The sequence below is a fragment of the Curcuma longa genome, chromosome 12 (genome assembly GCF_044706935.1).
Source record: "Curcuma longa cultivar G26 ecotype Majalengka, Jawa Barat chromosome 12, ITB_CL_G26_1.1, whole genome shotgun sequence".
Taxonomy (NCBI): Eukaryota; Viridiplantae; Streptophyta; class Magnoliopsida; order Zingiberales; family Zingiberaceae; genus Curcuma; species Curcuma longa.
In genome coordinates, this window is record NC_133872.1 from 5,814,143 (window position 1) to 5,838,879 (window position 24,737).

The 24,737-nt window shown below is 38.9% G+C and overlaps 1 protein-coding gene across 1 annotated transcript; it reads left to right on the plus strand.

Annotated features, from left to right (window-relative positions):
- The first annotated feature begins 5,189 nt into the window (after nucleotides 1-5,189).
- LOC141843700 (BEL1-like homeodomain protein 8) lies at nucleotides 5,190-11,118 on the plus strand. Its single transcript, XM_074731749.1, has 4 exons — nucleotides 5,190-6,206; nucleotides 9,962-10,353; nucleotides 10,439-10,499; nucleotides 10,651-11,118. The coding sequence occupies exons 1-4, from the start codon at nucleotides 5,190-5,192 to the stop codon at nucleotides 11,116-11,118; spliced, it is 1,938 nt and encodes a 645-aa protein (XP_074587850.1).
- Nucleotides 11,119-24,737: the final 13,619 nt, after the last annotated feature.

Here is a 24,737-nt window from a genome sequence, read left to right on the forward strand (position 1 = left end):
GGTTATCGGTGGTGCGTCTAGTGGTGACCATCGCGTCGTTCAGCTCAGTTTTCCCACAGACGACAGTTAACCCACCGGTCAAGAAGATGCCACCTCAACCGATGCGGGCCCGGGTAGGAGGGGGACCTGCAAGATGAATACGAACGAACGGATTAGCTGGCGCCGGGGGATCCCGGCAGGCCACTCCGACGCTCAAGTCAGTTCTCCGGTGAAGAGAAAATAGCGGTAGTAAGAACAGTTGTAGTAGTCAGAATGCAAGAGATTGGATATCCCTCCTTAAAACCTGCATGAGAATTAATATACCTTCGAAGAGAACATTCCATCTGGCAGGGGGCAGGCTGTGGTGGTATCTGGGGGGACCAAACTTGGATGTGTCTGACAACTGCACCGATAGAATGGTATCTAGAAGACAGGGGCGATACTCCTATAACTGCTCTGCGGTGAGATGCTGCACGTCACCTTTGTCGTTTAGCCATAAGTAGGATGATGGCAGCAATGACAGGATGAGACGTGGAGACATGGACGCAGCCTTCCCTTGCACGGCCGTTCGCACGCTTGGCTGTCTGTATTGCAGTTGAGTGTTAGTAGGACTTGAGCATGGGTTGATATCGGAGTGGAAAAGGTACCTGGGACCAGCGAGGACTGGGTTTAACCGGGTGAAATGGACAAAGTAAATGGTCGAACGGACCAGGCAGATTGAGCAACATGCATACGTCGATTATGGGCGACCAGGTTAAGAGGCTTACCGGGGAACAACCATGAGGGGTATCAACCGAGCACATGACATGTAATAATGGAATGGCCGGGCAGGGCAGACATCTGGTCTAAGTCGGCTGAGATGAGCCCGGTGACGAGTTACCCGGGAAACGTCATAGGGGAGCGAGGCGGACCCAGGAATGGCTGAAACCGTATTGTCCCGGGTAAGAGGAGTAAAGGCCCGAGCTGGCCGAGCAAGAAGACTGTGAATCCAGCCTGGTAGGTCGTGTGTTGTGACGGAATAGCCGGGCAAGATGCATGGCGGGGCTAGGTGGAATGGGTTGAGCAAGCCGGGATGGGTTGCCCGGGAAACACTCCGGTAGTGTGGGATATACCTGGGTCAGGCTGTAATCGAGCCATCCCGGGTGGACAAGCGAAAGGCCCGTGCGGGCCGGGCAAGATGATGCCGAGACCCATCGTGGTAATCTATACCTCCGAGTTTGTTTCCCACAAGGTCTGGCCGGGTGAGCAGAGTATCGGGTCCCATGACCCGGGTAAGGAAGTTTGTGTGAGCGGACTGTTCTCAGGTGAACGAGCCTAAGTTCCTAGGACCATTTCGGCCTCGGACCCTAGGGCCGGGATTGTGGATCCTGGGACCGGCCAGGTAGGGCGAACTATTGACCTTCCCGGCCACGTGGGATCGAGCGAGACCTCCCTGACTGTAGACCCCGGGACAAGGACCGTGGACCCCGAGACCGGCCAGGTAGGGCGAACTATTGACCTTCCCCGCCACATCGGACTGGGTGAGACCTACCATATCAAGTATATCAATATCTATAGGTTAATCTTCCAAATTGAGTCTTTTTGAGTTGCTTGAGCTCTCCAATCCAAGTTGCTCGAGTTTCCAAGCTCTCTAGTTTGAGTTGCTCAAGTTATTAAGTTTCTGAATGGACCATGCTCTTTAATCTAAGTTGTCTGAGTCTCAAACTCTACTGTTTGAGTTGCTCAAGCTCTTGATTTGCTTGAACTTCCAAGTTTTAATGTTCCTAATTTCTTGACGATTGTTCACATGGCCCTTCCTAGGCATGACCTTCCATCTCGCGCTTGCTCTTGGCTTTACGGGTCAAATCTAGATATGCTACCTATGTCTTTTACTCTTGTAGTTCTAGGTGATACTTGGAGATATGATCCCTTACAATTACATGTCATACTTGAAGATAATTTCTCACTTACAAGTCCTACTTAGATGTGGTTTCCTACTTATATACACTTATAGATATTCAGATATGTGCATTAAAAGGAAGCAATCTCATGCACACTAGTACTTTGTGCTACAATATACAAATCGTTAGGGTCGTAAATGAGTCAAACTAAATCGAGCTTTGTAATGTTCAAAGTTGTTTGATAAGATAAGAGAGTCAAGCTAAGCTGAATTTAAAATAAATTTAGTCATGAAAATGATTGTTTAAGCTTGGTTTGGTTGTTTTTTTTATGAATATAAGTTTGGTTCAAACTTGACTTGAAATTAGTTTGTTTAGATATTATTTAATTCTCAATTTAAATTTATTTGAGTATTTAAAATTTTTATATTAAACTTGTTTGATTGAATATTATATTTGATAATATAAATTTATTTATTTATTTTAAATTTTATTTATTTATTTAGTATATTGATAATAATTTTATTGATAAATATAATTCACTAACGTTGTTCATGAATATTATTTAAGAAAATTAAATAGACATATATTCAAATTTATTTATTTAATTTAATAAATTATTTAAATTTATTTATTTAATTAGAATTATATATATTAAGTAAATATTTAATAAATCGAACACCAAATTGGACTGTTACTATAAGACTGCTCCCATCCCAGCAACCTCGTCATCATCCAATTCATGCTTCGTGATCGTCCAACTCAACATTCAACGCCAGTAGCAAATTTTCACCGCATCATTTTCAACCTGCACATCATTAAGTTCGTGCTTTGTTATCCTCTAGCTCAACATCTGACACTAATGGCAATTTCCACAACATCATTTTTAACTCCTGTACCCGCGGATTTCACCACCACATCAATTCTATTCTGAATAAGTTTACGTATATTTATTAAGGTTCCATGTTACACCTGGCCTTCCTCCTCTATTTAGCTTTTAACAAAATACAAAAGAAGATACTTAAAACCGACCATTTATAGAAGCCATACTGATCGTTAATTCAAAAGCTAACCAATGAAAATATAAAGCACTTTTATACATGTACTTCTCGTGCCAATATTTATACAATATATAGCCCCTTGTCCGGCACTATCTTTCCTACTGTTACACTTGTATAAATCATACAAGCTAACGTGGGAACCCTCTACGGACCTATCACTCATTTTCAACCTCGTTTGCTCCCTGTACAATAACCTAAATTCATCAAATATTTTTTGTACTTTGATAAAACACTTAAATGTTATTTTTTAAAGAAAAAAACGCCACTTATTTTTATCACCGTGAAAAGGACATGCATGAATATTTAAAATACACTTCATCTTATTTTTTTATTATAGCAATAACTATCATGTGTAATAATTTTAATTAAAATTATTACATATAAATTTAGTTAAATTAAAATTGCCAGGTAATTTTAATAAATTAGAATAATTTTGTATAATACTTTTTTCAATAAAAATAGAATAAAAAATACTTTTTCACTTTAACTAATTTATTTATTAAAAAAGTATTTTCGCTACTAATTACTGATTTTTTATTTATGAGTTTTATATTTGGGCCCTCTGAAAATTGCAGCAAACCATGAGCCCGCGACACGCATAATATCTCGGCCGTCCAATCGCGTCGATGCGCATTAAATCCGCACGCAACGCAAGTCGCTCGCCGCATTCATTGGGCGGTCAAGCCGATTCCTTCCTTCCTTGTATGCCGCTCACCGTCCTCCCCCTCCTTCCGCTTCACATTCCCAGGCTTCCTTCTTAATCATTACACTCAATTTAATGCCCCTCCCCTTCTTTTACTCGGTTAATCCCCCATGGTGATCTCATTAACGCCTCGCGTCAGATTAAGGTCACCTCGTCCATATTCCTTACGCTGTCGCCCTCACGGTCAATTCACTCGCTTCGGAACAGCGAGTTAAACTCTGCCCTCGTCAATGTCGAGGCAGCAGACAGCATTCAAGTCTCGCTACCACTGCCAGTGCTGCTACTAAATAATACGACCCCTAGCTGAGCAAGTAATCCTGCTGCAGTGGAGCGGAGCTAACCGTGTGAGAGTTTAGGCAAGCAAACGATAGTGAATCTGAGAAGCAGCACGACACATGTTTGCATTTGTAGTCAGTCGTAGAGGGAGGTGTGTCCGTACATGTAAGCACAGTGGCTGGGGCGATAGATAGCTCATCGGGAATCGGAAAAAGATGAGAGTGGAAGACGTAGACTCGACCCGGAAGCAAAAGATCTCTGCTACAGTCGGTGGAGTCGCCCCCGTTTCCCGGTAATCCGGGACCCACCTCACACGACGTCATCCTTCGCCGAACCCCCCGGTTGAGTCCGTCCACGTCGTTTTAGGTTCTCGGGTGTCGTCGAACCCCCCGGTTGAGTCCGTCCACGTCGTTTTAGGTTCTCGGGTGTCGTCGGGTGTCGCGGGCGGAAAAGGGAGGGGGGGGGGGGGGGGGGGGGGCACCGAGAGGAGGACGATGGTTTCGTGTGGGGAAACCGCGCTGGTACGGACGGCGTCACCGGGTACTCGATCTCGGCCGTCCATAGACAACGTTACGGCTCGAGATCTTTTGGTTCCTGCGTTTCGCCTTAGCTTTCCTTTTCTCTCACTCCCTCTGCCACCAAGAAAGAGAAAGCAATGTTATTCCCTGCCGTTTTGTTCTCTACTGCGTGTTTTTTACCCCTTTCGTGGCATTCTGCGTCTGCCGTTGCTAACCACGAAGCGCTTTTGCTAATGAAATGATGAGCGGAAGAGGAAAGAAAGATCAACGTCTACTTTGCGCGCGCATACAAACAGTGCGCTCGCATGGTGACGGGATCAAGGAAGGAGAGTGTTGTGGTGAACGGCCTGTAGTAAGCCACATATAAAAGCCCTCCTCTCCTCTCATCCACATTCACATCCTGCCCTGCCTCTGCCATTGCTGCCGCTGCTGTGCGTCTAGTTGCAGTATTGCTGCTGCCCTACCTTTCGTGTAATTGGAATCTTCAAAGCTACCATCGCAATCCCTTGTTGGTTTTTCTCTCTCTCTCTCTCTCACTCTCTTTACAGTCTTCGCCATCCTGTGATCTGGCCTTGTACTTTCTCTTGATTCGGAGCAGAAGATACAGGTGGATTGCATATATAAATAGCCTCTCAAATTATTGGCCTCTAAAAGCCCCAGCATTTCCCTTTCTCTTCTCGGGCCCTCGCACTCTCTCTCCTGAATTAATCTACCACCAATCCATGTCTCTTGACCCACCATCACCAACACCACCACTAACTGCGGCGGGATCGGCATGAGCGGTTTCCGACCCGCAACCCACGTCGCTCAACAGAGCCGCCGTGACAAACTCCGCGTCCAGTCCGATCACTTCCAAACCCCCGGCGGCGACGCAGGCCTTGGCCTCGACTCGGTCATGCTTCCTTCCACGGCCTCGGCCCCCGCCGCCGAATTCTCCGCTTCCGGTTGTCAAGTTCCTCTGGGAGCCCCATCGGCTGCCATGATCCTGGGCGGCACCGCCCTCCAGCCGCCGCAGTTCACGTGCGACTGGGCGGCGCCGTACTCTCATCTCTACTACCATCAGTCCAAACCCAGCGGTTTTATGACCGGGATCCATGACACAGTTGCCACAGACTTGCCGTCCGGGATCGCGCAGACCCCACCTAGCTCGTGGTCGACGGTCGACGGATGCGGTGGCAGCGGCGAGCTGCATTTCTTGGCAGGCTACACCGGTGACACTCAGGGAGGTGCTGCTCCCTTGATGGGCGCAAGGGCACACGTGCCCGTGGAGTGGACTGGCGTTGACTCAACAATCGGCGTTGGAGGAACCGATGCGGGAGGAGCATCACGAGGCTTGTCATTAACCCTAGCATCGATCACTGCTGCAAGATCTTCCTCGGCGTACACAAAAAACCCGGTCAGTGACAGAGAATTCGGCGGCAACAGTGGATCGCTGCAAGACGTGGTGGGCCGCGGCGCTGGCCCTCTGGGGCCTTTCACTGGCTACGCGACCATCTTGAAGAACTCCCGGTTCCTGAGGCCTGCGCAACTGCTGCTCGACGAATTCTGCAGCGCAGTGACCGGGTCCAAATTCTCAAAACGGTGCTACAGCGCCATGGATCCGGCGTTTGAGAAGGAGAGCGAATCGATCGGTTGTGCTAGTGCAGCATCGACGTCGGCATTGTATGGCTCGGCTCCAGACGATACTCGCGTTGAGCAAAAAAATGCCGGGAGTACTTCCACTGCTTCCTCCAAGATTCACAGTCCGGAGTTCCAACAAAAGAAGACAAAGCTGCTCCAAATGCAAGAAGAGGTTGGTTTACAATTTCACTAAGTTTTGCTTTTCACACACAAAAAAAAAAATCGATTTTCCTTATTCAAATATCTATCTGATGTGTTATTTTCCCTCGTATCATATATGATAATTAGATTACATTACTTTGGAGTTGAGGTGATTGATTGATTGATTTTGACTATACGTTTAAAATGGCTTGGTAGGTCTACTTTGGTTGGTATAATATTCCCTGTAGGTGTACAATCGATGCAATAGTTATTGTATAGCTGTGTTTATGAAAATTTCCAACATTATTTAATAGTTGGAAGAGTAGGATTTGATAGGATCCTTTTCATTCTTTTCTGTTGACTTCTGTTCTTCGTAGAGGCTGTTCTTGTATAAGAAAAACTTTTAGTCAATCATAGTTTAGCTTGCATGGCACGAATAAAAGAATTGGAGGCCAGGTTATCTTACTGTACATCGGTCATTGTTGCCTCATTTTGATTGACTCCATTTTTTTTTGTAGTAAATTGCTTATATATTCTCTAAACCTTTTGATAGTATTGTGAGTTTGTAATTTTGTCTTTCTTAATTATCTGCTTTTTTGTATTTTGATTATTTTACACAGACATAATATTGAACTTATAAACATATCTGCCTGTCTTTATCCAGGTCTAGCACTTTATAGTATAAGGTACTTGCTGCATACATTGAAGTTGGCAAATGCAAAAATAGTTTGATAAGAAAATATGGTTCAGGTCTATGTACTATTTAGAAATGTGCTTTCTAACGGTGTTTTAACTTTATAATTAATTAATCTTCTTATTTCATTCAACAATTTCTTACAAATCAGACATTTAACAAAAAATGTTTTGGTTATTTGTATTATATTGCATTTTCTATCTAATTAGTTCCCTATGCTTTATTCTTATTGGTAAAAAAATAATATCAGATGGGTAGATTATTGCTTAAACTAAATGGCAATAGAATATATACCAAATGTTGAGATATCATGCTTTATGTTGGTGCATCTGCAGGGTTTTTTTTTTTGTCTCATTTATATTGGTCATGTATTAGTCAGGTGAATCTCCTTTTTGAATTCTAATAGAGAAAAATGTGATTGTGGTTATGATGATAATCAAATTATTTAGTAGGAGTCTTATGTAACTACTATATTTATGTTGTGGATGGACTATGCATATGCCTACCATGACTTCAACTTTGACCTATAATAATGAATAAAGTAATTAACCTGTAGTATTTCGTTATGCTTCTCTTCTTTCACTTTGTTTATGTTTTGTAATATTGAGTTTATTTTTTTAGGATTTAATATTCACCTATTATTCTAAATCCTTGAAATGACCACGATTCTGGCCATGAATTAGTTGGATTGTCAATGTATGTTGTAGTTTTTCTTCAATTATCCATAAGTGTTATGAGCCTAATTAGTCTTCATATTCATGGCATGATAAATCATGCTTGTCAAAATAGGTATTATTGTCCAGATTACATGATAAAAAAAGGTAATATTGTATTAGTGAGATCAGAGATATTAGAAGTGTTAAATAAAATTTAGAAAAGGTTTGTATATGAGATAACAAATTGTGTTTATCATGTTAGAATCTATATTTTATTTCATCGAATATCAAATAGTTTATAACATAAAACATAATGCATGGTATAACTATCAAATATTTGATTAGTTAGTAATATAAAATTGTATCACTCTAATTGTAAATGTAATTGATCATTAATAAACAATAAATACTAAAAATGTTTTACAATAAATGTTAAAATTATTTTATTACAATAAAGTTATTAAATAATATTAATATTATTATTTCATATTTTATATTATATTGATCAGTTGGGGCATTAGTCACAACTGAATCGGGTGTGTAGGGTTTATCCAAATCAACAATAAGCCTGAAGGTGAAGATTAGATGCTTGGTTGAGAAATAAATTAAATTCAAGAGAGAAGAGGTTTTCCTTCTCGCATGCCTTTCCTAGATACAAATCGGCCCTGATAACATGTTTGCTAAATCCTTTAATTTCCGGTGGGAATCAATCTAATTCTTACAAATTTCAACCAATCCCTATTTTTGCTTTCAGTTGGACCAAGTTTCAGTTGTTTCTATTGGGTTTTTAGTGGAATTTGACTCTTGTTTAGGTAATCCTTTTGAATCCTGATTGTTTTAAAAACTTCTGCAATTTTTATAAGATCAACATTTTCTTGATATTGATTAGATTGACCATGCTAATACTGATCCCACTTGGGTGATATGGATTGATATCAGACAATTAGAATATTCATGTTGAACAACCAACACTTTCACAAACCTTCAACTGCCAATTTCCTTTTTCAAGGATGAGCTATCCTTAGGGTTGTCATCTTGTTGCTTCTACGATCCTCTTGGAAATAGAGATACTTGAGAATCTCCATCCAGTTGCTTGAATCTGATCTGCTTCTAAGGAATAGACAATTCTTAATTTGACTGTGCTGAGATCTTATCTCTTGAATTGAAGATAATGTATTAGTATATTATTGTTCATAATTTCATATGTGCTTTCCAGGATTGTCCAAGTTCAGTGTTAGGTTTTGATTCTCTCTAATTATGAGAAACCTGCTCTGTATATCATGATAGACAATGACCTGAACTGACTTACTGCAAGTGTGACTGTAAATTGTGGTTACACTGCTCAAAGTTAGTTCAAGTGAGGCAATAAGTTTTCTCTTAATTTGAGAGACACCTTTACACCCGATCAACTACCAGAGGAAAAATGTAGGCCTTGTCTATTTTGATCAGGTTGCATGAGGATATAATGCCAAATCATATTTTGTAATTGTCTTATTTCTTGATTGAAATCCATTAGGTCATGTAGTGGCAGTGTCACTATTCTTATTGGTTGTTGATTGAAAACCTAAGTGACTAACAATTTGCAGTTGATTCGTAAAAATTTATGATGCTATCTTGAATGTGGATGATAATCAGAATAAAAAGTTTTGGCAGGAATGGTGGTTGGTTGTTGGGCTTTTATAGTGTTTTATCATTGAACTTCTAGCTATAATTTCATTTTTATAAATTCTAGTCACTAATGAATTTGATGTTGAATATTGTCTTTCTTATAGTGAAAAGTAACATTGCTAATGTCGCTCTTTCTTGAAGTCTGATATATATATATATATATATATATATATATATATATATATATATATATATATATATATATATATATATATATAAAATGGTAGGCTTTTGGAGTTTCATGAATTAGATAATATGACTGTAATCCAATAAGTTCGTAGTAAATAAAATTTTTGTACATGCTAATTCGCTCTCTCTTTATTGTTTATCCAGATACTAAGTTTTGTTTGCTTATTTATGGTTTTATCTAAACAGATGTACTGCTCTAAACTAATATTTACAGTTTGCTTTGATTCCTTCAATTTTCTCTGATACTATTTTTTTTATAATTTGCCTTGTTTTAATTACACTTCTACCTTCAAACCTGTAAATTTTATGTTCTTGTGACGATAGATTTGTCCCTTATTTTCATCAAGAAGGTTGAACTATTTTGTCCTTTATTTTCTGATATGTGCTTTTATATTTTGACTATTGGATGAAAGTTTGATTTTGAATTCTGAAGGAATTGCAGATAATAAAAAGCATCCAATGACATTTTATGTTACCTTATCAATTCTGGTTTACTTGTTTTGCTTTCTACTTTCTACTAGTATCTTAACTGAAGTTTCTGTACTTGTTCACCAGTACCTTGCACTTACAATTGTGTAGGTATGTCGAAGATACAAACAGTACCACCAACAAATGCAAATGGTGGTTTCCTCCTTTGAGTCTGTTGCTGGCCTCAGTTCTGCAACACCATACTCTTCTCTGGCCCTCAAGGCCATCTCAAAATATTTCAGGAGTTTAAAAAATGCCATATCAGATCAGATAAGGCATGTAAGCAAAGCTCTTGGTGAGGAATTCATCTCATTGCCTAGTTCTATGGCAACTGCACGGCTGAAGTACATTGATCAAAGTCTTCAGAAACAAAAGCTGGGTGAAAATAGTACTACTCTAGGTTTCATGGACAATAATCAGCCTGTTTGGAGGCCACAGAGGGGGCTACCAGAGCGCTCTGTGTCTGTTCTAAGGGCCTGGTTATTTGAGCACTTCCTTCACCCGTGAGTGTTCCTATTCATGCTTCTTTTTGATGGTTATATCCCAAGCATTGACTCAGTTTAGAATTCACTTATGTTCCATTTCTAGATATCCAACTGATACAGATAAGCACATGCTAGCGACTCAGACTGGCTTGTCGAGGAATCAGGTATTGTCTTTCATTTCTAGGATTCTCTCTAGGATGCAATAGCTTACTATGTGGTTCATTTTGTTAATTACGTGTCTTACGAGTGGTATGGTTTTCCACTCATGCTAGTTGAGTTGCTACTAGTTATTTATCTTAGTTACCAACTCTGCAGGTTTCAAACTGGTTCATAAATGCACGAGTGAGATTATGGAAACCTATGATAGAAGAGATTCATATGCTCGAGACCAAGGGAATGGGCGGCATGGATCTTAATTCAGGCAACCCAAGGGGTGCAAGGCCCATGACAGATGACGGAACGTGTTCCGCCAGCAATTCAAAGCTACAGCCGCAATGTATTGGACCAATGAGCTGCACTTCCATGGATCCTGTCTTCAACAATGACAGCTGCCAGAATCTGGAGTCGTGGCAAGGTGACAAGAGATCGAGGGTCAAGGAGTGTGAGATGCTGGCCAGCATGGATGATGGCCTGATGAGCTTTGCGACGTATCAGCAGGCAATGGACATTGGTGGCATTGAAGCAGTGTCGTTGACCTTGGGATTGAAGCACGAGGGTGGGCAGCAAAATCCACAGCAAATGAGGCCCTTTGGAACCCAAATGTTCCATGATTTTGTGGGCTGATGCTGGTTTAAGATAGCGGTCGAAGACTCAGATAGCTAGCAACTCTTACCCTAGGCAGTGCTTTGGAATGGAAAATTCGGTCAGCTGGCACAATGACCTCATTGATTTGCTGAGTTGTGTCGATTGATGGTATTCTACAAGTAATGTGTAGGTTTAGCCGTTTATGTAACTGTCATGCAGCATCTTTCTTATAGTTGTCTTCCAGGTTTATTCACGGCTTCAAGCAAGTCGTAAGGATGCACAAGTTTGAACTTGAACGTTTCACGGACCCATCAAGGATTGTAATGATTTTTAAACTTTAGCTACAGAGGGATAGGGAATAGCCTATTCGTATGAAATAAGGAAGTTCGAACTGTAGTTGTTGGTGAGTCATTCTCTATCATCTTTCGATCTGTAGCTCTGATTAATGCTTTGAAAGTTTGAGAAGCACAGTGCATAAGCAGACCTGCCACCACATGGCGACTGAAAGCTTGTCAGTAAACTGGTGCCTCCAGTCGATGGAACGGTGGAATAGTGAAGTCGAGACATTCGTTGAGCGTGAGCTTTAAGGGGCTCTGTGTGCAACATGCTGATCGATGCAGAAACTGTGATTGTTGCATGTAGCCACTGATTTATGACCACCTTTTCTTAGTCGTGTAGGGACATCTGTGCGTGTGATGCTGAAATTGAGGGGCGTGCAACCTTTGTGATCACGTATAGGATGCCAATTTGCTTGCCACTTTCTTGTGTTGCTTAATGATGCCATATTTTTGCAATTTTTTTCATGTTGTTGGTGAATTTGACCTACCCGCTACAGTTCGACGGGTTAGAATTATCAGTTCGATGCTTTTAAATATCAATTTTTGATTTTAATCATCCAAGATGATTATAATTTATGGTTCAAAATCATCAATTATGGTTCGATTTATGATTTATGATGGTTTAAACTTATTATTTTTTATTTTAAAAAATTATAAATTTATAAAAATATAAAATATAAAAAAGTCTTGTATTTATTTAAGACGTTTATGTATCTTTTTAAAGTATAGTGGAATAAAAATTTACATAGTTCGCGTATCTTTTTTACATTTATTATCTTAGAAAGTGGTGTTATTATTTTCATTTTTCATTTCGGTAATGTTAATTCCTTCGGTATTAAAGTCTTCTATCTCATTGTCTGAAAGTATTCTTTATATTCTTTATATAACTTTCATCCAATTATCAAGTAATACTTATACTTTCAAATAGTTATGAGACAAAGTAGATTGTCATTCATCCAATATATTACCTATAAAATTAAACATATGTTCTACAGCAACGGTTGACATTGGATAAATTAGAATTTTTTTTACAATAATATAGAGGATGGAAAAACTTTGAGTCTTTTGCAACCACCACCACAGAACATCGAAATCTGACTTACTATCAATTTTACTAAAATCAAAAGAAGTTAAAATAATTCTGAAGATGTGTGAACTTAAGGATCCTCATTGACGCTTTGTCTATTCTTTTAATAAAAATTATACTTTTATAAATTTTAAATTACTATTACTAGTGGTGGAGCCAGGAGTTATAATCTTCCTGAGTTAAAAAATTTTAACGAAAAATAAAATAATACATAACTGATGTAGCTCAGGTGAATTAGTGTGGGCCGTCGTCCAATCAAGACCCCATATGCTTAGCCAACGCCCCTCACAACAACATAGGTCTCCCAAGCCCCGACATGTTGGGATCGACCCGGTGCGTTGCGCGTGTTTATTCATTTCAAAAACATACACAGGGGAAGAAAAGTAAATAATAATCTAAATTATTACAACATTCGCAACCACACATGCAAGATACAATAGAGTTTGTGCAATAGCTAGAAATTAAAATTTTAGAATAACAAATTTATTCTAGATATACCTGACGTATGACGTTCAGTGGAAATGACATGAACTGAGCAACTTCCTTGAAGTCTGCCTCTATCGATGATCCACGCCAAGTTTTGTCTGGACGACTTCTCAAGCACGAGTAGTGTTGCTGGTCGCGGTACTAGCCGTGAATCAGCAATGGTCGATATAGAAGAATACTCTAATATCGAAAATGTGCAACAAAACATGTTGCTTTCGTTTTCAGGATTTTCTAATGATCGCTAGTAAACTAATATCCGGTGATCTCTCAAAGGCACGATACCGAAGCCTTTCCGGTAATGATGGACGCTTCCGAAATCAGGATTTCGGCAGCAATATTGGGCAGCAAGGTTCTTCTGGTAGCAGCTCCACCAAGGTTTTTAGCCGGTGGCAGCAAGCAATAAGGAGCTCCGGTAGCTGTCAGCAAAACACCACACGAACTTTGGCAGCCCAAGAGATTTTCGGTGACCAAAACAGGAAGAGAAAAAAAATCGGAACAGAGGGTCTTCTTCTTCCTTGAGCTCGGGCTGAAAAGATTAAGGTGGTGACGACAAGGAAGAGGTAGAAACAAGGTTCTCACACACCTTCCACAACCGACAGCCTCCCCTTCTTAAAGAACCGAACCTCAAAAAACCCTAGCACCGACCAATTTCTTTCCTTCTTCACATGCCTGCTCGATCAAGGAAAAGATCTCATCTCCTACCTTATTCGTGCACGAGACAATCGGATGAAGAAGATACGATCTTGATTTCCTTCCATCTTCATCCTCTAGCACCGATTCCTTTCCAACCTCTTGCAAGAAGGAAGATTGCCTTCCTTGTGCGCATCGGCTGGAGGAGAAGTGTGTTGGGCTTTTCGGACAATGTCCAATACAAAAATGTGCAAGAGATATGGACTAGAAACAAGCCATATGCAACAAAGAACCAACAAAAGTTTAGAAGTTGAAAGTCTACTTATCTGCTCAACACCAAGAACTTCCTACCTCCAGAAAAAGGTCACCAAAATATATTTTATCACCATGATCAACCAAATGATCTGCTTGTGTGGTGCTTGCTTTAGATATCATAGACTTTACCCCTGGCATCTTTTTCTGTAAGGTATTTAGTCAGTCAATATTTAAGTTGGAAATTTCATGACATGCTTATTATGAAAATCAATAACACAAGTATTTTGATGCTGCCATATGAACGGAAAAAAAATGCTCAAGTATATAATTTTACAAATGATAGCTTACCTTTATCAAACCCGTACCTGTGACATGATCAGCATGCACATGAGTATTCATAGCATAGATAAGTTTCAAACCCAGTTCTTTAACAAGAGTTATATCTCTATCCACTGTTTTGTCTATAGGATCGACCAGCTACATAAATAAATGATACCATTCAGCAATATGTGTGATTTAAATCAATTTGAAGCATATATTTAACTGTTAATGACAAAACAAAAGATTTTCCATGTAGAAGGTTGGGTGAACAAAATGCAAAGGCATGATGCAAGAAAGCACATGGATACACGAAAACAATCCGAGATCGATCAACCTGCAAGAACAAACACAGAAGTATCAATCAGTAAAAGCTGAAAAAATTACATCAATCGAACTAAAAGAAAGTGATGAATTAGTAAAGACAATCGCAAATCCTAGTGCAAAGAACTGAATTCCGAGACCTAACGAAAATCATGTGAACAGGAAATTGATATTACAAGAATCAAAATTTTGACACACACCAGAACTTACCTCAACCAGAACACACAGGGCAAACCCTCCTTCCCTGGATCGAAGCGATTGCGACGATGATCGGACTCGCGAAGACGGAGGAGATGCGGGAACAAAGGTGCCGGGGCTGATCACGAGTGGTACCACCAGGATTATCAACAAGAAAAGGAGCTATGTGCAGTACCACCCCGAATTAGGGCAGTCGGGCTTTCTCCTGTGTGCGGCGGCGGCTTGTGGCAGCAGGGGCAGCTTCGCCCAGGCGGCGGCTGACGATGAGGGATCGCGGCTCTGCTCCAAGGAGATCAGTGACGGTGGGCGGCAACCAATGAAGAAGAGGGGAAGGCCGGCGTTTTCTCCGGGCGGCGCAGGGGCTGCGGCGTTGTGGCGGCAATAGATGGGCGGCGTCGGCTGGTGCGGGCTTGTCTTGCGGAAGTCACGAGCTGTTGAGGGAGAAGCTTTGGCCGGTGCTGCTTCGGTGGAAGAAGAAGAAGAGAGGGAAAATGCCGCCGGGAGAGGAGAAGGGCGAAGGGCGAAGGGCGAAGGGCTGCGACTTCGGTGAAGGAGAAGAAGCGGCGCGACCTTATTATAACGAGGAAGGGCGAAGGGCTAGGGCAGCAGTTCAGCGAAGGAGGGTTATTATAAGAACCGCCGCTAATAACCACCGTTAAATAATCGTCGTTAAAAATTTATTTTTGCGGTGATTAATTGAAACCGCCGCAAAAACAGATAATAGTGACGGTTTTAAAAACCAGCCTAGATAACTGCCGCTAAAAATTTATTTTTGCGACGGTTAATTGAAACCGTCGAGAAAAAGGATAATAGCAGCGGTTTTAAGAACCGCCGCTAAATAACCGCCGCTAAAAATTTCTTTTTGCGGCGGTTAATTGAAACCGCCGGGAAAAAGGATAATAGCGGCGGTTTTAAGAACCGCCGCTAAATAACTGCCGCAAAACCGTGATTTTTTAGTTCCATAATCAAAATCCTGGTTCGATTTACAAGTGCTTCTGCACCAACAAATTTATTTAAGTTTAAATTATTAATTTATAATTTTAGTTTAGATTAAGTTAAGATTAGATTTGACTTGTTAAAATTTATAAAATTATTTTCCTAAATTTTAGAATTAAATTTTAAATTTAATTTATTAGAATTATTTATTATTTTATAATTAAAGGGTATAATATTATATTTAATTTTATTATTTAATTTATTATTTTTAATATTTAAATTTGAATTAGTATTTTTAAAGTTTGAAGATTTATTGTAAGAATTTTTATGATTTAATTTCATATTTTTTGTAATTAATTTATTAATTTTCAATTAATTTTGGTAGAGTTTGAATTTTTCTTATTATTATGATTATCTATAATATTTAATTTTGAATTATTAAGTAAATTTAAATTATTCAACTTATCTTGATTTTTATCACTTTTATCTTGATTGGATAAATTTTTATTAATTTTTAGATTTAATAAATTAATTAAAGTTGAATTATTTAATTTATCCTTATCTTAGTTAAATAAGTTAAAGAATTAGTCTAAATTTTTATTTATTTACATTAAATCTAGATTAATTAAATCTAAATTATTAATTATTGAATTGGTTAAATTTATATTAGTTAAATTATTATGTAATTTAGATTTTTTAATTAATTTATTCAAATTCGATGAATTTTTATTGTTTATAGGATCTAAGTTTAAATTTTCTAATTGATTTAATTTATAATTATTTAATAAAATTTTAGGTTTATTTAAATTTTTCAAATTTGAATTGTTCAAATTTGAATAAGTTAAATTATTTAAATTTTCTAAATTTAAATTTTTTAAATTAAAATTGGTCAAATTATCTAAACTAAATTTAGATTTAGATTTTTTAAATTATCTAATTTATCTTGATTTGAATTTTTTAAATTCTCTAAGTTATCTAGATTTGAATTTTTCTTTAAATTTAAATTTTTTAATTTATCTAATTTTTCAATAAAATTATCTAAATTTATAGAAAAATTAAATCTAGCATGCAACCTAGGGACATTTTCATAATTTAACAAACTTACCGGTATCGCTTCTCCTAATTCCGATTTCTTCTCTGCCATCTTCCTCTCCGGACATCAATTTTTGTAATGTCCGCGTTTTTGGCACTTGAAGCATTGGATGTGATCCTTGTTTCTCTGAGCACCTGACATCGATTGCTCCTTTGCCGCCGATGGTGCTGTCCGATTCTTACGAGTAGAATACTTACTTTTATAGTGTCCTCTCTCCCTGCACTTAAAACATATTATATAAAATTCGAAACGACCTTTAAAATTTGTACCTTGTTCCCTCTCCATTTTTGTCGTCTTGCTTCGTGGCTATGAGTCCAATCAAGAGCAGGTCTGCTCTGATACCAATTGTAGGATCTTGTAATACGCTAGAGGGGGGTGAATAGCGCATTGTCGCTTTTTTATTCGTTCGTTTCTATCAAAGTACTAAGCAGCGGATTAGTAAAAGACGCAAGGGAATCACGAATTTTACTTGGTTCATAACCTCCCAAGATTAGTACATCCAAGGTTTATGTACGAGAGGCGTCCGTCCACTAGTGGTCTCCTTCTCGAACATTCGTTCGGAAGCGGAGAAATCTGTCTTACAGTCCAATAAAAAATAAAAATAAATAAGAAAAAAGTAAGACAAGACAAAAATTAAAGACAAATACTTGACACCGTTCTGGAAGTCCTGAGCGTCGCACACTCCTCCTAGATCTTCCCCAGTTGCAAGCGTTTGGCCTCGTTCGTGTTCAGAACCACCACTAGAAGGAGAGGAGGGCTTGTAGTTGATTGTTCAGGTTGTGCACGTCCATCCTCCTTTTATAGCACCTTCCAATCGACTGGAATGGATCTCAGGTCGACTCCACGGAGACCGCCGATCCACCTTATCCGCGGTTGACTTGGCCTTCAGGTCGACTGGAACCACCATTGAGGTCAACTCCAATCTAACGTGGCGGATCTTGATAAATTTTGGCTTCTGCAGAGTTTATCCATTCAGATCGACTGGAATGACCATTCAGGTCGACTGGAATCACTATTCAGGTCGACTGGAACCAGTTGACTCAGGTTTGACCTGAGTTGACCCCGGGCTTAGTTCAGGTGCCTTTGTTTGCTTCACCTCTGCTTTCTCCATCTTGCTTCTAGCTCCTGGTTCCTACAAGACAAGCATACGAACAAATAAATAACCTAATCCTTACCTTGTGGGTCTAACTTCGAATTTTTATCGAAATCTTAGGCTAGTTTGATGCATATCGTTCCATTCTGGGAATGCACCCTTACCCACTCCACTCGGGAAAAGTTTTGCCAACAAGTCATCTAGACTTGTTGGACTTCCCGCTTAGCCATGGTTCTCGGCCCCCAGAAATTTACTACTGAATCTCGATCCTCCTGACCGCCCAGACTTCACCAACCCTCTGGTCCTTTTGACCATACCCGATTAGACTTTGGCCATGCTTACCGGTTCTCCGACACTGCATGGACTTGCACCTGATGCACTTGACCTGCTAAGACTTTTGCCTGATCCTCCAAACCAAGACTTGCCTTTACCTAGCCTACAACTAGGACTTTCCTTTGTCCAATCTTTTAGATCAGGACTTCCACTACCAAGATCAAGTACTTCTTGCATCAATATTCTTTTCCTTTGTTGTACCTACAAGAAGAGCAATACCTTTCTCTTTCACTTTGGTGTTAGTCTATTCATATAATTCAAATTCAGAGAACATTTCATCTAGCTTAATTTTTGAAAGGCCCCTGGAGACCTTGTAAGCATCCACCATAGATGCCCTTAAAGTGTTCCTCGAAATACTTTCAGTGCGTACCTAATTACATCCTGATTTTCCATTGATTGACCGATTGCGTGTAAGTCGTTGAGGATGTCCTAGATTTTGGCGTGCAGTGCGCTCGCCGACTCCCCATCCATCATCCAGATATTGTAGAGCTTGTTCATCAGGAGGTCTCTTTTACTGGCCTTTGTGTTTGAGGTACCTTCGTGCAATTCAATTAACTTGTTCCACAAGTCTTTCACGCTGATGAAGGGCCCGACTCGATTCAGTTCCTCCTTGGTCAGTCTGCATTGCAGGGTTTGTGTGGCTTTTGTGTCTGCCTCAAATTTTCTTCTAGTAGCTGCATCCCACTTCTCACAAGTTTATGGTAGACCGTCATTGTCAGTCAGGATTGTGAATCCCGTCTATCTGACTATCCACATATCCACTTGTGTCTTAAGGTGGTACTCCATCCTACCTTTCTAGTAGGTGAAGTCCTCCCCTGAGAACAGAGGTGGTCTTGCGGTGCTAAAACTTCCTGGTGAGTCATTGATCTAGCACATAGAAAGACAGAAAAACCAATGTTTCAAGACTTGGTCTTGGATTAGTAGTACGGGATAAAAAGAAAAAAATAAATTTTTAAAAAGAATCCAAATTTTTTTGACAAATTCAAAAATGATTTCGATAAATCTCGATTAGTGGTTGCACTAGGTTCGAGAACTCCGCACTCTGATACCAATTGTAAGATCGTATAATCGCTAGAGGGAGGTGAATATCGTTATTTTTTAGCGGTTTATCCTCAATTTTTGAAAACTCATCAATTGTGCTCGTTCGTAAATCAAAGTAATTTGTAGCGGAAATGGTAAAAACAAAATTAAGACAAGCACACAAAAACATGCTTTGTTTTTACTTGATTCACAGCCAATGGCTATTACTCCAAGGCCCACGATCTTTGATCATTTACATATAAGCAATCCACTATTGAACTCTTTTCCTTACGAAAAAGAGTTGTAACGATTACAAAATCCAATACAATAAAAACTTTTATCGTAATTAAATAATACAAGAATTTAAATCGTTACCAAAATCGAAGATGAAGATGTTACTCTTTTCAGTGTGACTCCGGCGTTACGACGGCTGCTCGGGTGTTCCTTTTCGCTCAGGGTGCCATCGGCTCACTTCAAAATGACTTGAATTGTTGTCTTCGAACCCTCTGTTCGACGTGCTTTTATAAGGCCTTTAGTCGCTTGATTATCCTTCTAGGCGATTCCACGCAGACTGCCGATCCGCCATCTTCGCAACTGACTCGGCTTTCCAATCACCTGGATTCCCCTTCTAGTCAACTCCGTGCTGACGTGGAGGATATGGATAGACTTTGACTTCCGTTGTGATTATCCGAACCCGAGTCGTTTGGATTCCGACTTCGTGCTGACGTGGAGGATGTGGATGGCGCCTGGACTGTCCGGTCGACCTGGATTCGACGGAATAGAGTCGCCTAGAGTCAAAATCCTCGCCTCTCCAATCTGCATTACAAGTTAGTCCCAAAATGCAAAATAACATATTTGGTTAACAGTTCGAAGAACTGTTAATTGATCTTAACTTCAGGTTTCCAATGAAACCTTGGGTTAGACCGACGCCTACAGTTTCACTCTGGGAACGTGTCCTTACCCACTCCACTCGGGAGAATTTACCTGAGTTGCCAATAAGGACTTGTTGGACTTTTCGCTTAGCTATGGTCCTCGGCCCCCAGGAATTTGCTGCTAGGCTCCCGATCCTCTTGATCGCCTAGACTTCCACCAAGCCTTGGTCCTCCTGACCTGCTTGGATTTTGCCATGCTTCCCAGTCCTCCTGACACTGCCTGGACTTGCACCTGGTGCACTTGACCTGCTAAGTCTTCTGCCTGATCCTCCAGACCAGGACTTGCCTTTGCCTAGCCGCAATTAGGACTTTCTCTGTGCTCCCTGCACACTAGTTCAACTTGTTAGTCCAAACACACACTTAACTTGAACCTCGTGCCATCATCAAAATCAAAGTTCGATTATCTGGTACTTTCCGCAACAACAGTGGGGAATCATATCAAAGCACCAAGGGAAGTCTAGGTAGGTTTGGAGAACCGAACATCTAGCGGTGGAAGCATTAATGTTCAAGTCTGGAGGACCAAGAGGCAGAAGTAAATTCTCCTAGACCTTTCACCTCCGTAGTTATATAAGATTCCACAAAGATAAATAAAGGTATGATTTTCTTCTCTAATACGAAGGCTAATCCTCTTTATCTTCTTCGTGCTCTTTCGCTCGCGTATGTGAACTTCACAGCAAGGTTTGAAATTTCGTGCCGTCTCGCGCGAGACGCACGAAAAATCTCGTTCCGCCGCGGCACCGGCACCGGCACAGCGCCGGCACATGAATTCCGGCCGGGCGGCGCCTCCGGCGGCGTCGCCGGCCCCGGGCGGAACCTCCGGCTGCGTCGCGCAGCCTCAGCGACGCTCCTGAGGCGTCGCGAGGCCTCGGCGACGCCGCCGGAGGCGCCGCCCGGGGCCGGCGACGCCACCGGAGGCGCCGCCCGGGGCCGGCGACGCCGCCGGAGGCACCGCCCGGAGCCGGCGATGCCGCCGGGGCCCCGCGACACTCCGCGCAGCGGCGTCCGCGCGCGTGCACCGATCGCGCGACCGCGATTCTTTTTTTTTTTTTTAACTTAGGTATTAATTAGATTTTAATAATCAACTCCTAGCTATAGTTCAAAGTTATAATTCGGGATAATTTAAATAGGCCCTATTAAAACCTATAAAATTATCAAAAAAATTTTATTTTTTATTTTTAAATATTTAGATTAAATTTTTTATTTTAATTAATATATTTTATATTTTAAAAATACCGAAACTATACCGGCACGGTACGATACGGTACCGAAACTGTATCGTTCCGGTCCAGGACCGAAACTCCGGCACGGCTCGATATTTTAAACCTTGGGTTGATGAGACTATTTATACTCCTATGGTAGTCAATATAAGCTTTCAAAAAATGGAGCTAAGAAGGTTGATGAGACTATATACAGAAAAATTGTTGGGTCACTCATTTTATTTATACATGATCTTGTGTATGTTGCATGGTTTCGAATGTTGAGCTGTGTCAGCATGGAATAGCAAAATTGATAATTATTTTCAAAAAAATTGATTGCAGAGAAGTCCAAGTGAGCCATCATTGTATGTGAAGACACAAGGTGCAATAGATTTCCTTATAGGATGCTTTTATATTGATGATCTGATATATATATATGAACAATAATCTGATGATGATTAAAAATTCTAAAAAAGCCATCAAGAGCCAATTTGAGATGACAAATATGAGATGGGAGAATCTCTCTCAAAAATTAAAATGCTATTAATTTGATGAAAAAATTTAATGACTTGCTACAAAGCCTCTTATACTCCTATGGTAGTCAATAATAGGTTTTCAAAAAATGGAACTAAGAAGGTTGACGAGACTATATACAGAAAACTTGTTGGGTCACTCATTTTATTTAAACATGATCTTGTGTATGTTGCATGGTTTCGAATATTGAGCTGTGCCAATTGGCATGGAATAGCAAAATTGATAATTATTTTCAAAAAATGGATTGCAGAGAAGTCCAAGTGAGTCATCATTGTATGCGAAGACAAAAGGTGCAATAGATTTCCTTATAAGATGTTTTTATATTGATGATCTGATATATATGGACAATAGTCTGATGATAATTGAAAATTCTAAGAAAGCCATCAAGAGCCAATTTGAGAAGAGAGATATGAGATATTTTATTGGGATGCAAGTGAAGCAAGAGAATGGGAGAATCTCTCTCAAAGAATAAAATGCTATTGATTTGATGGAAAATTTTAATATGACTTGCTGCAAAGCCTCTTATACTCCTATGGTAGTCAATAATAAGTTTTCAAAAAATGGAGCTCAGAAGGTTGATGATACTATATACAAAAAACTTGTTGGGTCACTCAGTTTATTTATACGTGATCCTGTATATGTTGTCTGATTTCGAATGTTGAGTTGTGCCAGTTGGCATGGACAAAATTTACCGTTCCACCCATTGATTGGCGTATGAGATCACTTTGACACAAGGAGCAATGAAAACAAAGGGAGAGAAAGGAGGAGAGGAGTACAATAGCAATACAGGCGAGGTAAAACAAAGAGGGGGCGAGAGAGAAGAAGAAGAGAGCTAAGCGACAAATAACGGGAACACAGAAGTACCAGAGAGAGGAATGGAAGCCAATGATTGGAGGTGACAAGCATCTCTAGTCAGCGGTGGAGGGCAAAACATTGGTCAAAATGTTGCATTCCTATGAGAGTAGGGAGGAATTGAACATCGGGTGGAGAAGAATTGGGAAAAAATAGGAAAAAAATAAGGAAAATGCAAAAGAAAAAAAGAAAAGAGATCTAATCATAAGGGAAGCATCAGGAAAACAAAGTAAAGAAATCACGAAAAAAGGAATGGGGAAAAAGAAAAGAAATAAAAAAAGAAATTAGGGAGAAAATGGGAATGATAGAGAAAAAGAAAATTTAGTTAAATATCATTAATTCTAATCCTAATTAAATAATTTCTAATATTTTAAAAATATAATAAAATTTAATTAAATACGATTGAAGCAATCTAATTAAATACAATTCAACCAAATTATTTAGTTCAATTTTAAACTAATCAAAATAAATCCAAATTAAGGTCAATTTAAACTCACTCGATTAACACTACCCAATGTTAAACAAACTTACACTTGACCACTAGAATTTAAAATATTAGTAAATTTAGTTTAATTAGTATCCATAAAATTTTAAAGAAATAATGTAAAATATAAAAAAATTTAAATTGAATAAAACTTAGTATCTAATCTTAACAAAGATTTTTTTTGCATTCTAATTTTATGATAGTGAAAAATAGTGCTAACAAGGGATGAGAAAATTAGGATTGAGCAAAGCAAAATTTATTAAATTAAATTGTTTTAGTTTTTAAATTTATTTCATTGAAAATATTACCAAAATTATATGATAATAAATAAATAGATGTGTAGTAAATGGAACATTTACAAGAAAATTTTTAAAAAAATTATCTCCAATTCAAATTGAAGGATAAAAATTTTTAAATTTCAATTTATTTTATTTAAGAATTTTGAATTAAAATTTTCAAATTTGATTGAAACAAATTCTAATTAAATTCTATTTTTTTATTTTTAAGAAAATTATATCCATATTATAAAATTTAAAATCCAATTTAAGCCTAAATATAATATCTTACATCCAAATTTTGAAAAAATCCTATATATTAAATGGAAGAATGCACATATTATAGTCTAATAATTAAACAAATAATTAATTAAAATAAAAGTTGATTGTTATTATTAATAATATAAATAAATAAGTATCGAAAGACATAGCACGATACAGTATCAAAACTGTATCATTCGAGTCAAAAGACCAAAACTCAAATATGGCTCAAAATTTTAAACCTTGGTATGTTCTTAGTGTTATTTCAAGATTTGTGAGCAAGATTAACAAACTTCATCTTGCAGGAGCTAAACATATTTTTAGATATCTACAAGGAACTAAGAATTATTTATTATATTTGAAGCAAAGGAAGATAATAAATTGCAAGGCTTTTCAAATAGTGATTAGGCAGGTTCAATAGACAATTGCAAGAGTACATCTAGCTGTGTTTTACAAAGGAATAAAGCTTATTTCTTAGTCATCAAAGAAGCATAATACCTTAGCTATGTCATATACAGAGGCTAAAATATATATATATATCAACATGTGGAGTAGTGTGTCTTCACACCTACCATATTCTCAAGGAATTGAAGCAAGATTAATCCACGCCTACCATATTCTTCTATGATAATATGTCTATCATTGACCAAGAACCCTATTTCTCACAACCACAAAGCACATTGAGCTACAACATCACTTCATCAGAGTTAGAAAGCAAAGGAGAAATTAAGTTAGCTTTTTGGGGGTGTTTGGTTTAAGGTTCCCCAGATGTAAATGTTCCGTTGAGTTCTCAAAATTTGTGCAATGGACAGATGATGGGTGTTTGGGTTTAGATGGTGAATGTACATATGGGGTTGGGGTAATCAGAAATTGGGGTTGCCAAAAAGGACCTGTGGAGGTCCTTTTTGCCAACCTGAAAGTTTAAATTACACATCTACCCTTGTGAAAAATATATAAGGATTTTTTAATTTTCTTAGTAAGGATAAATAAGTAAATGGACATCTAAAATACAA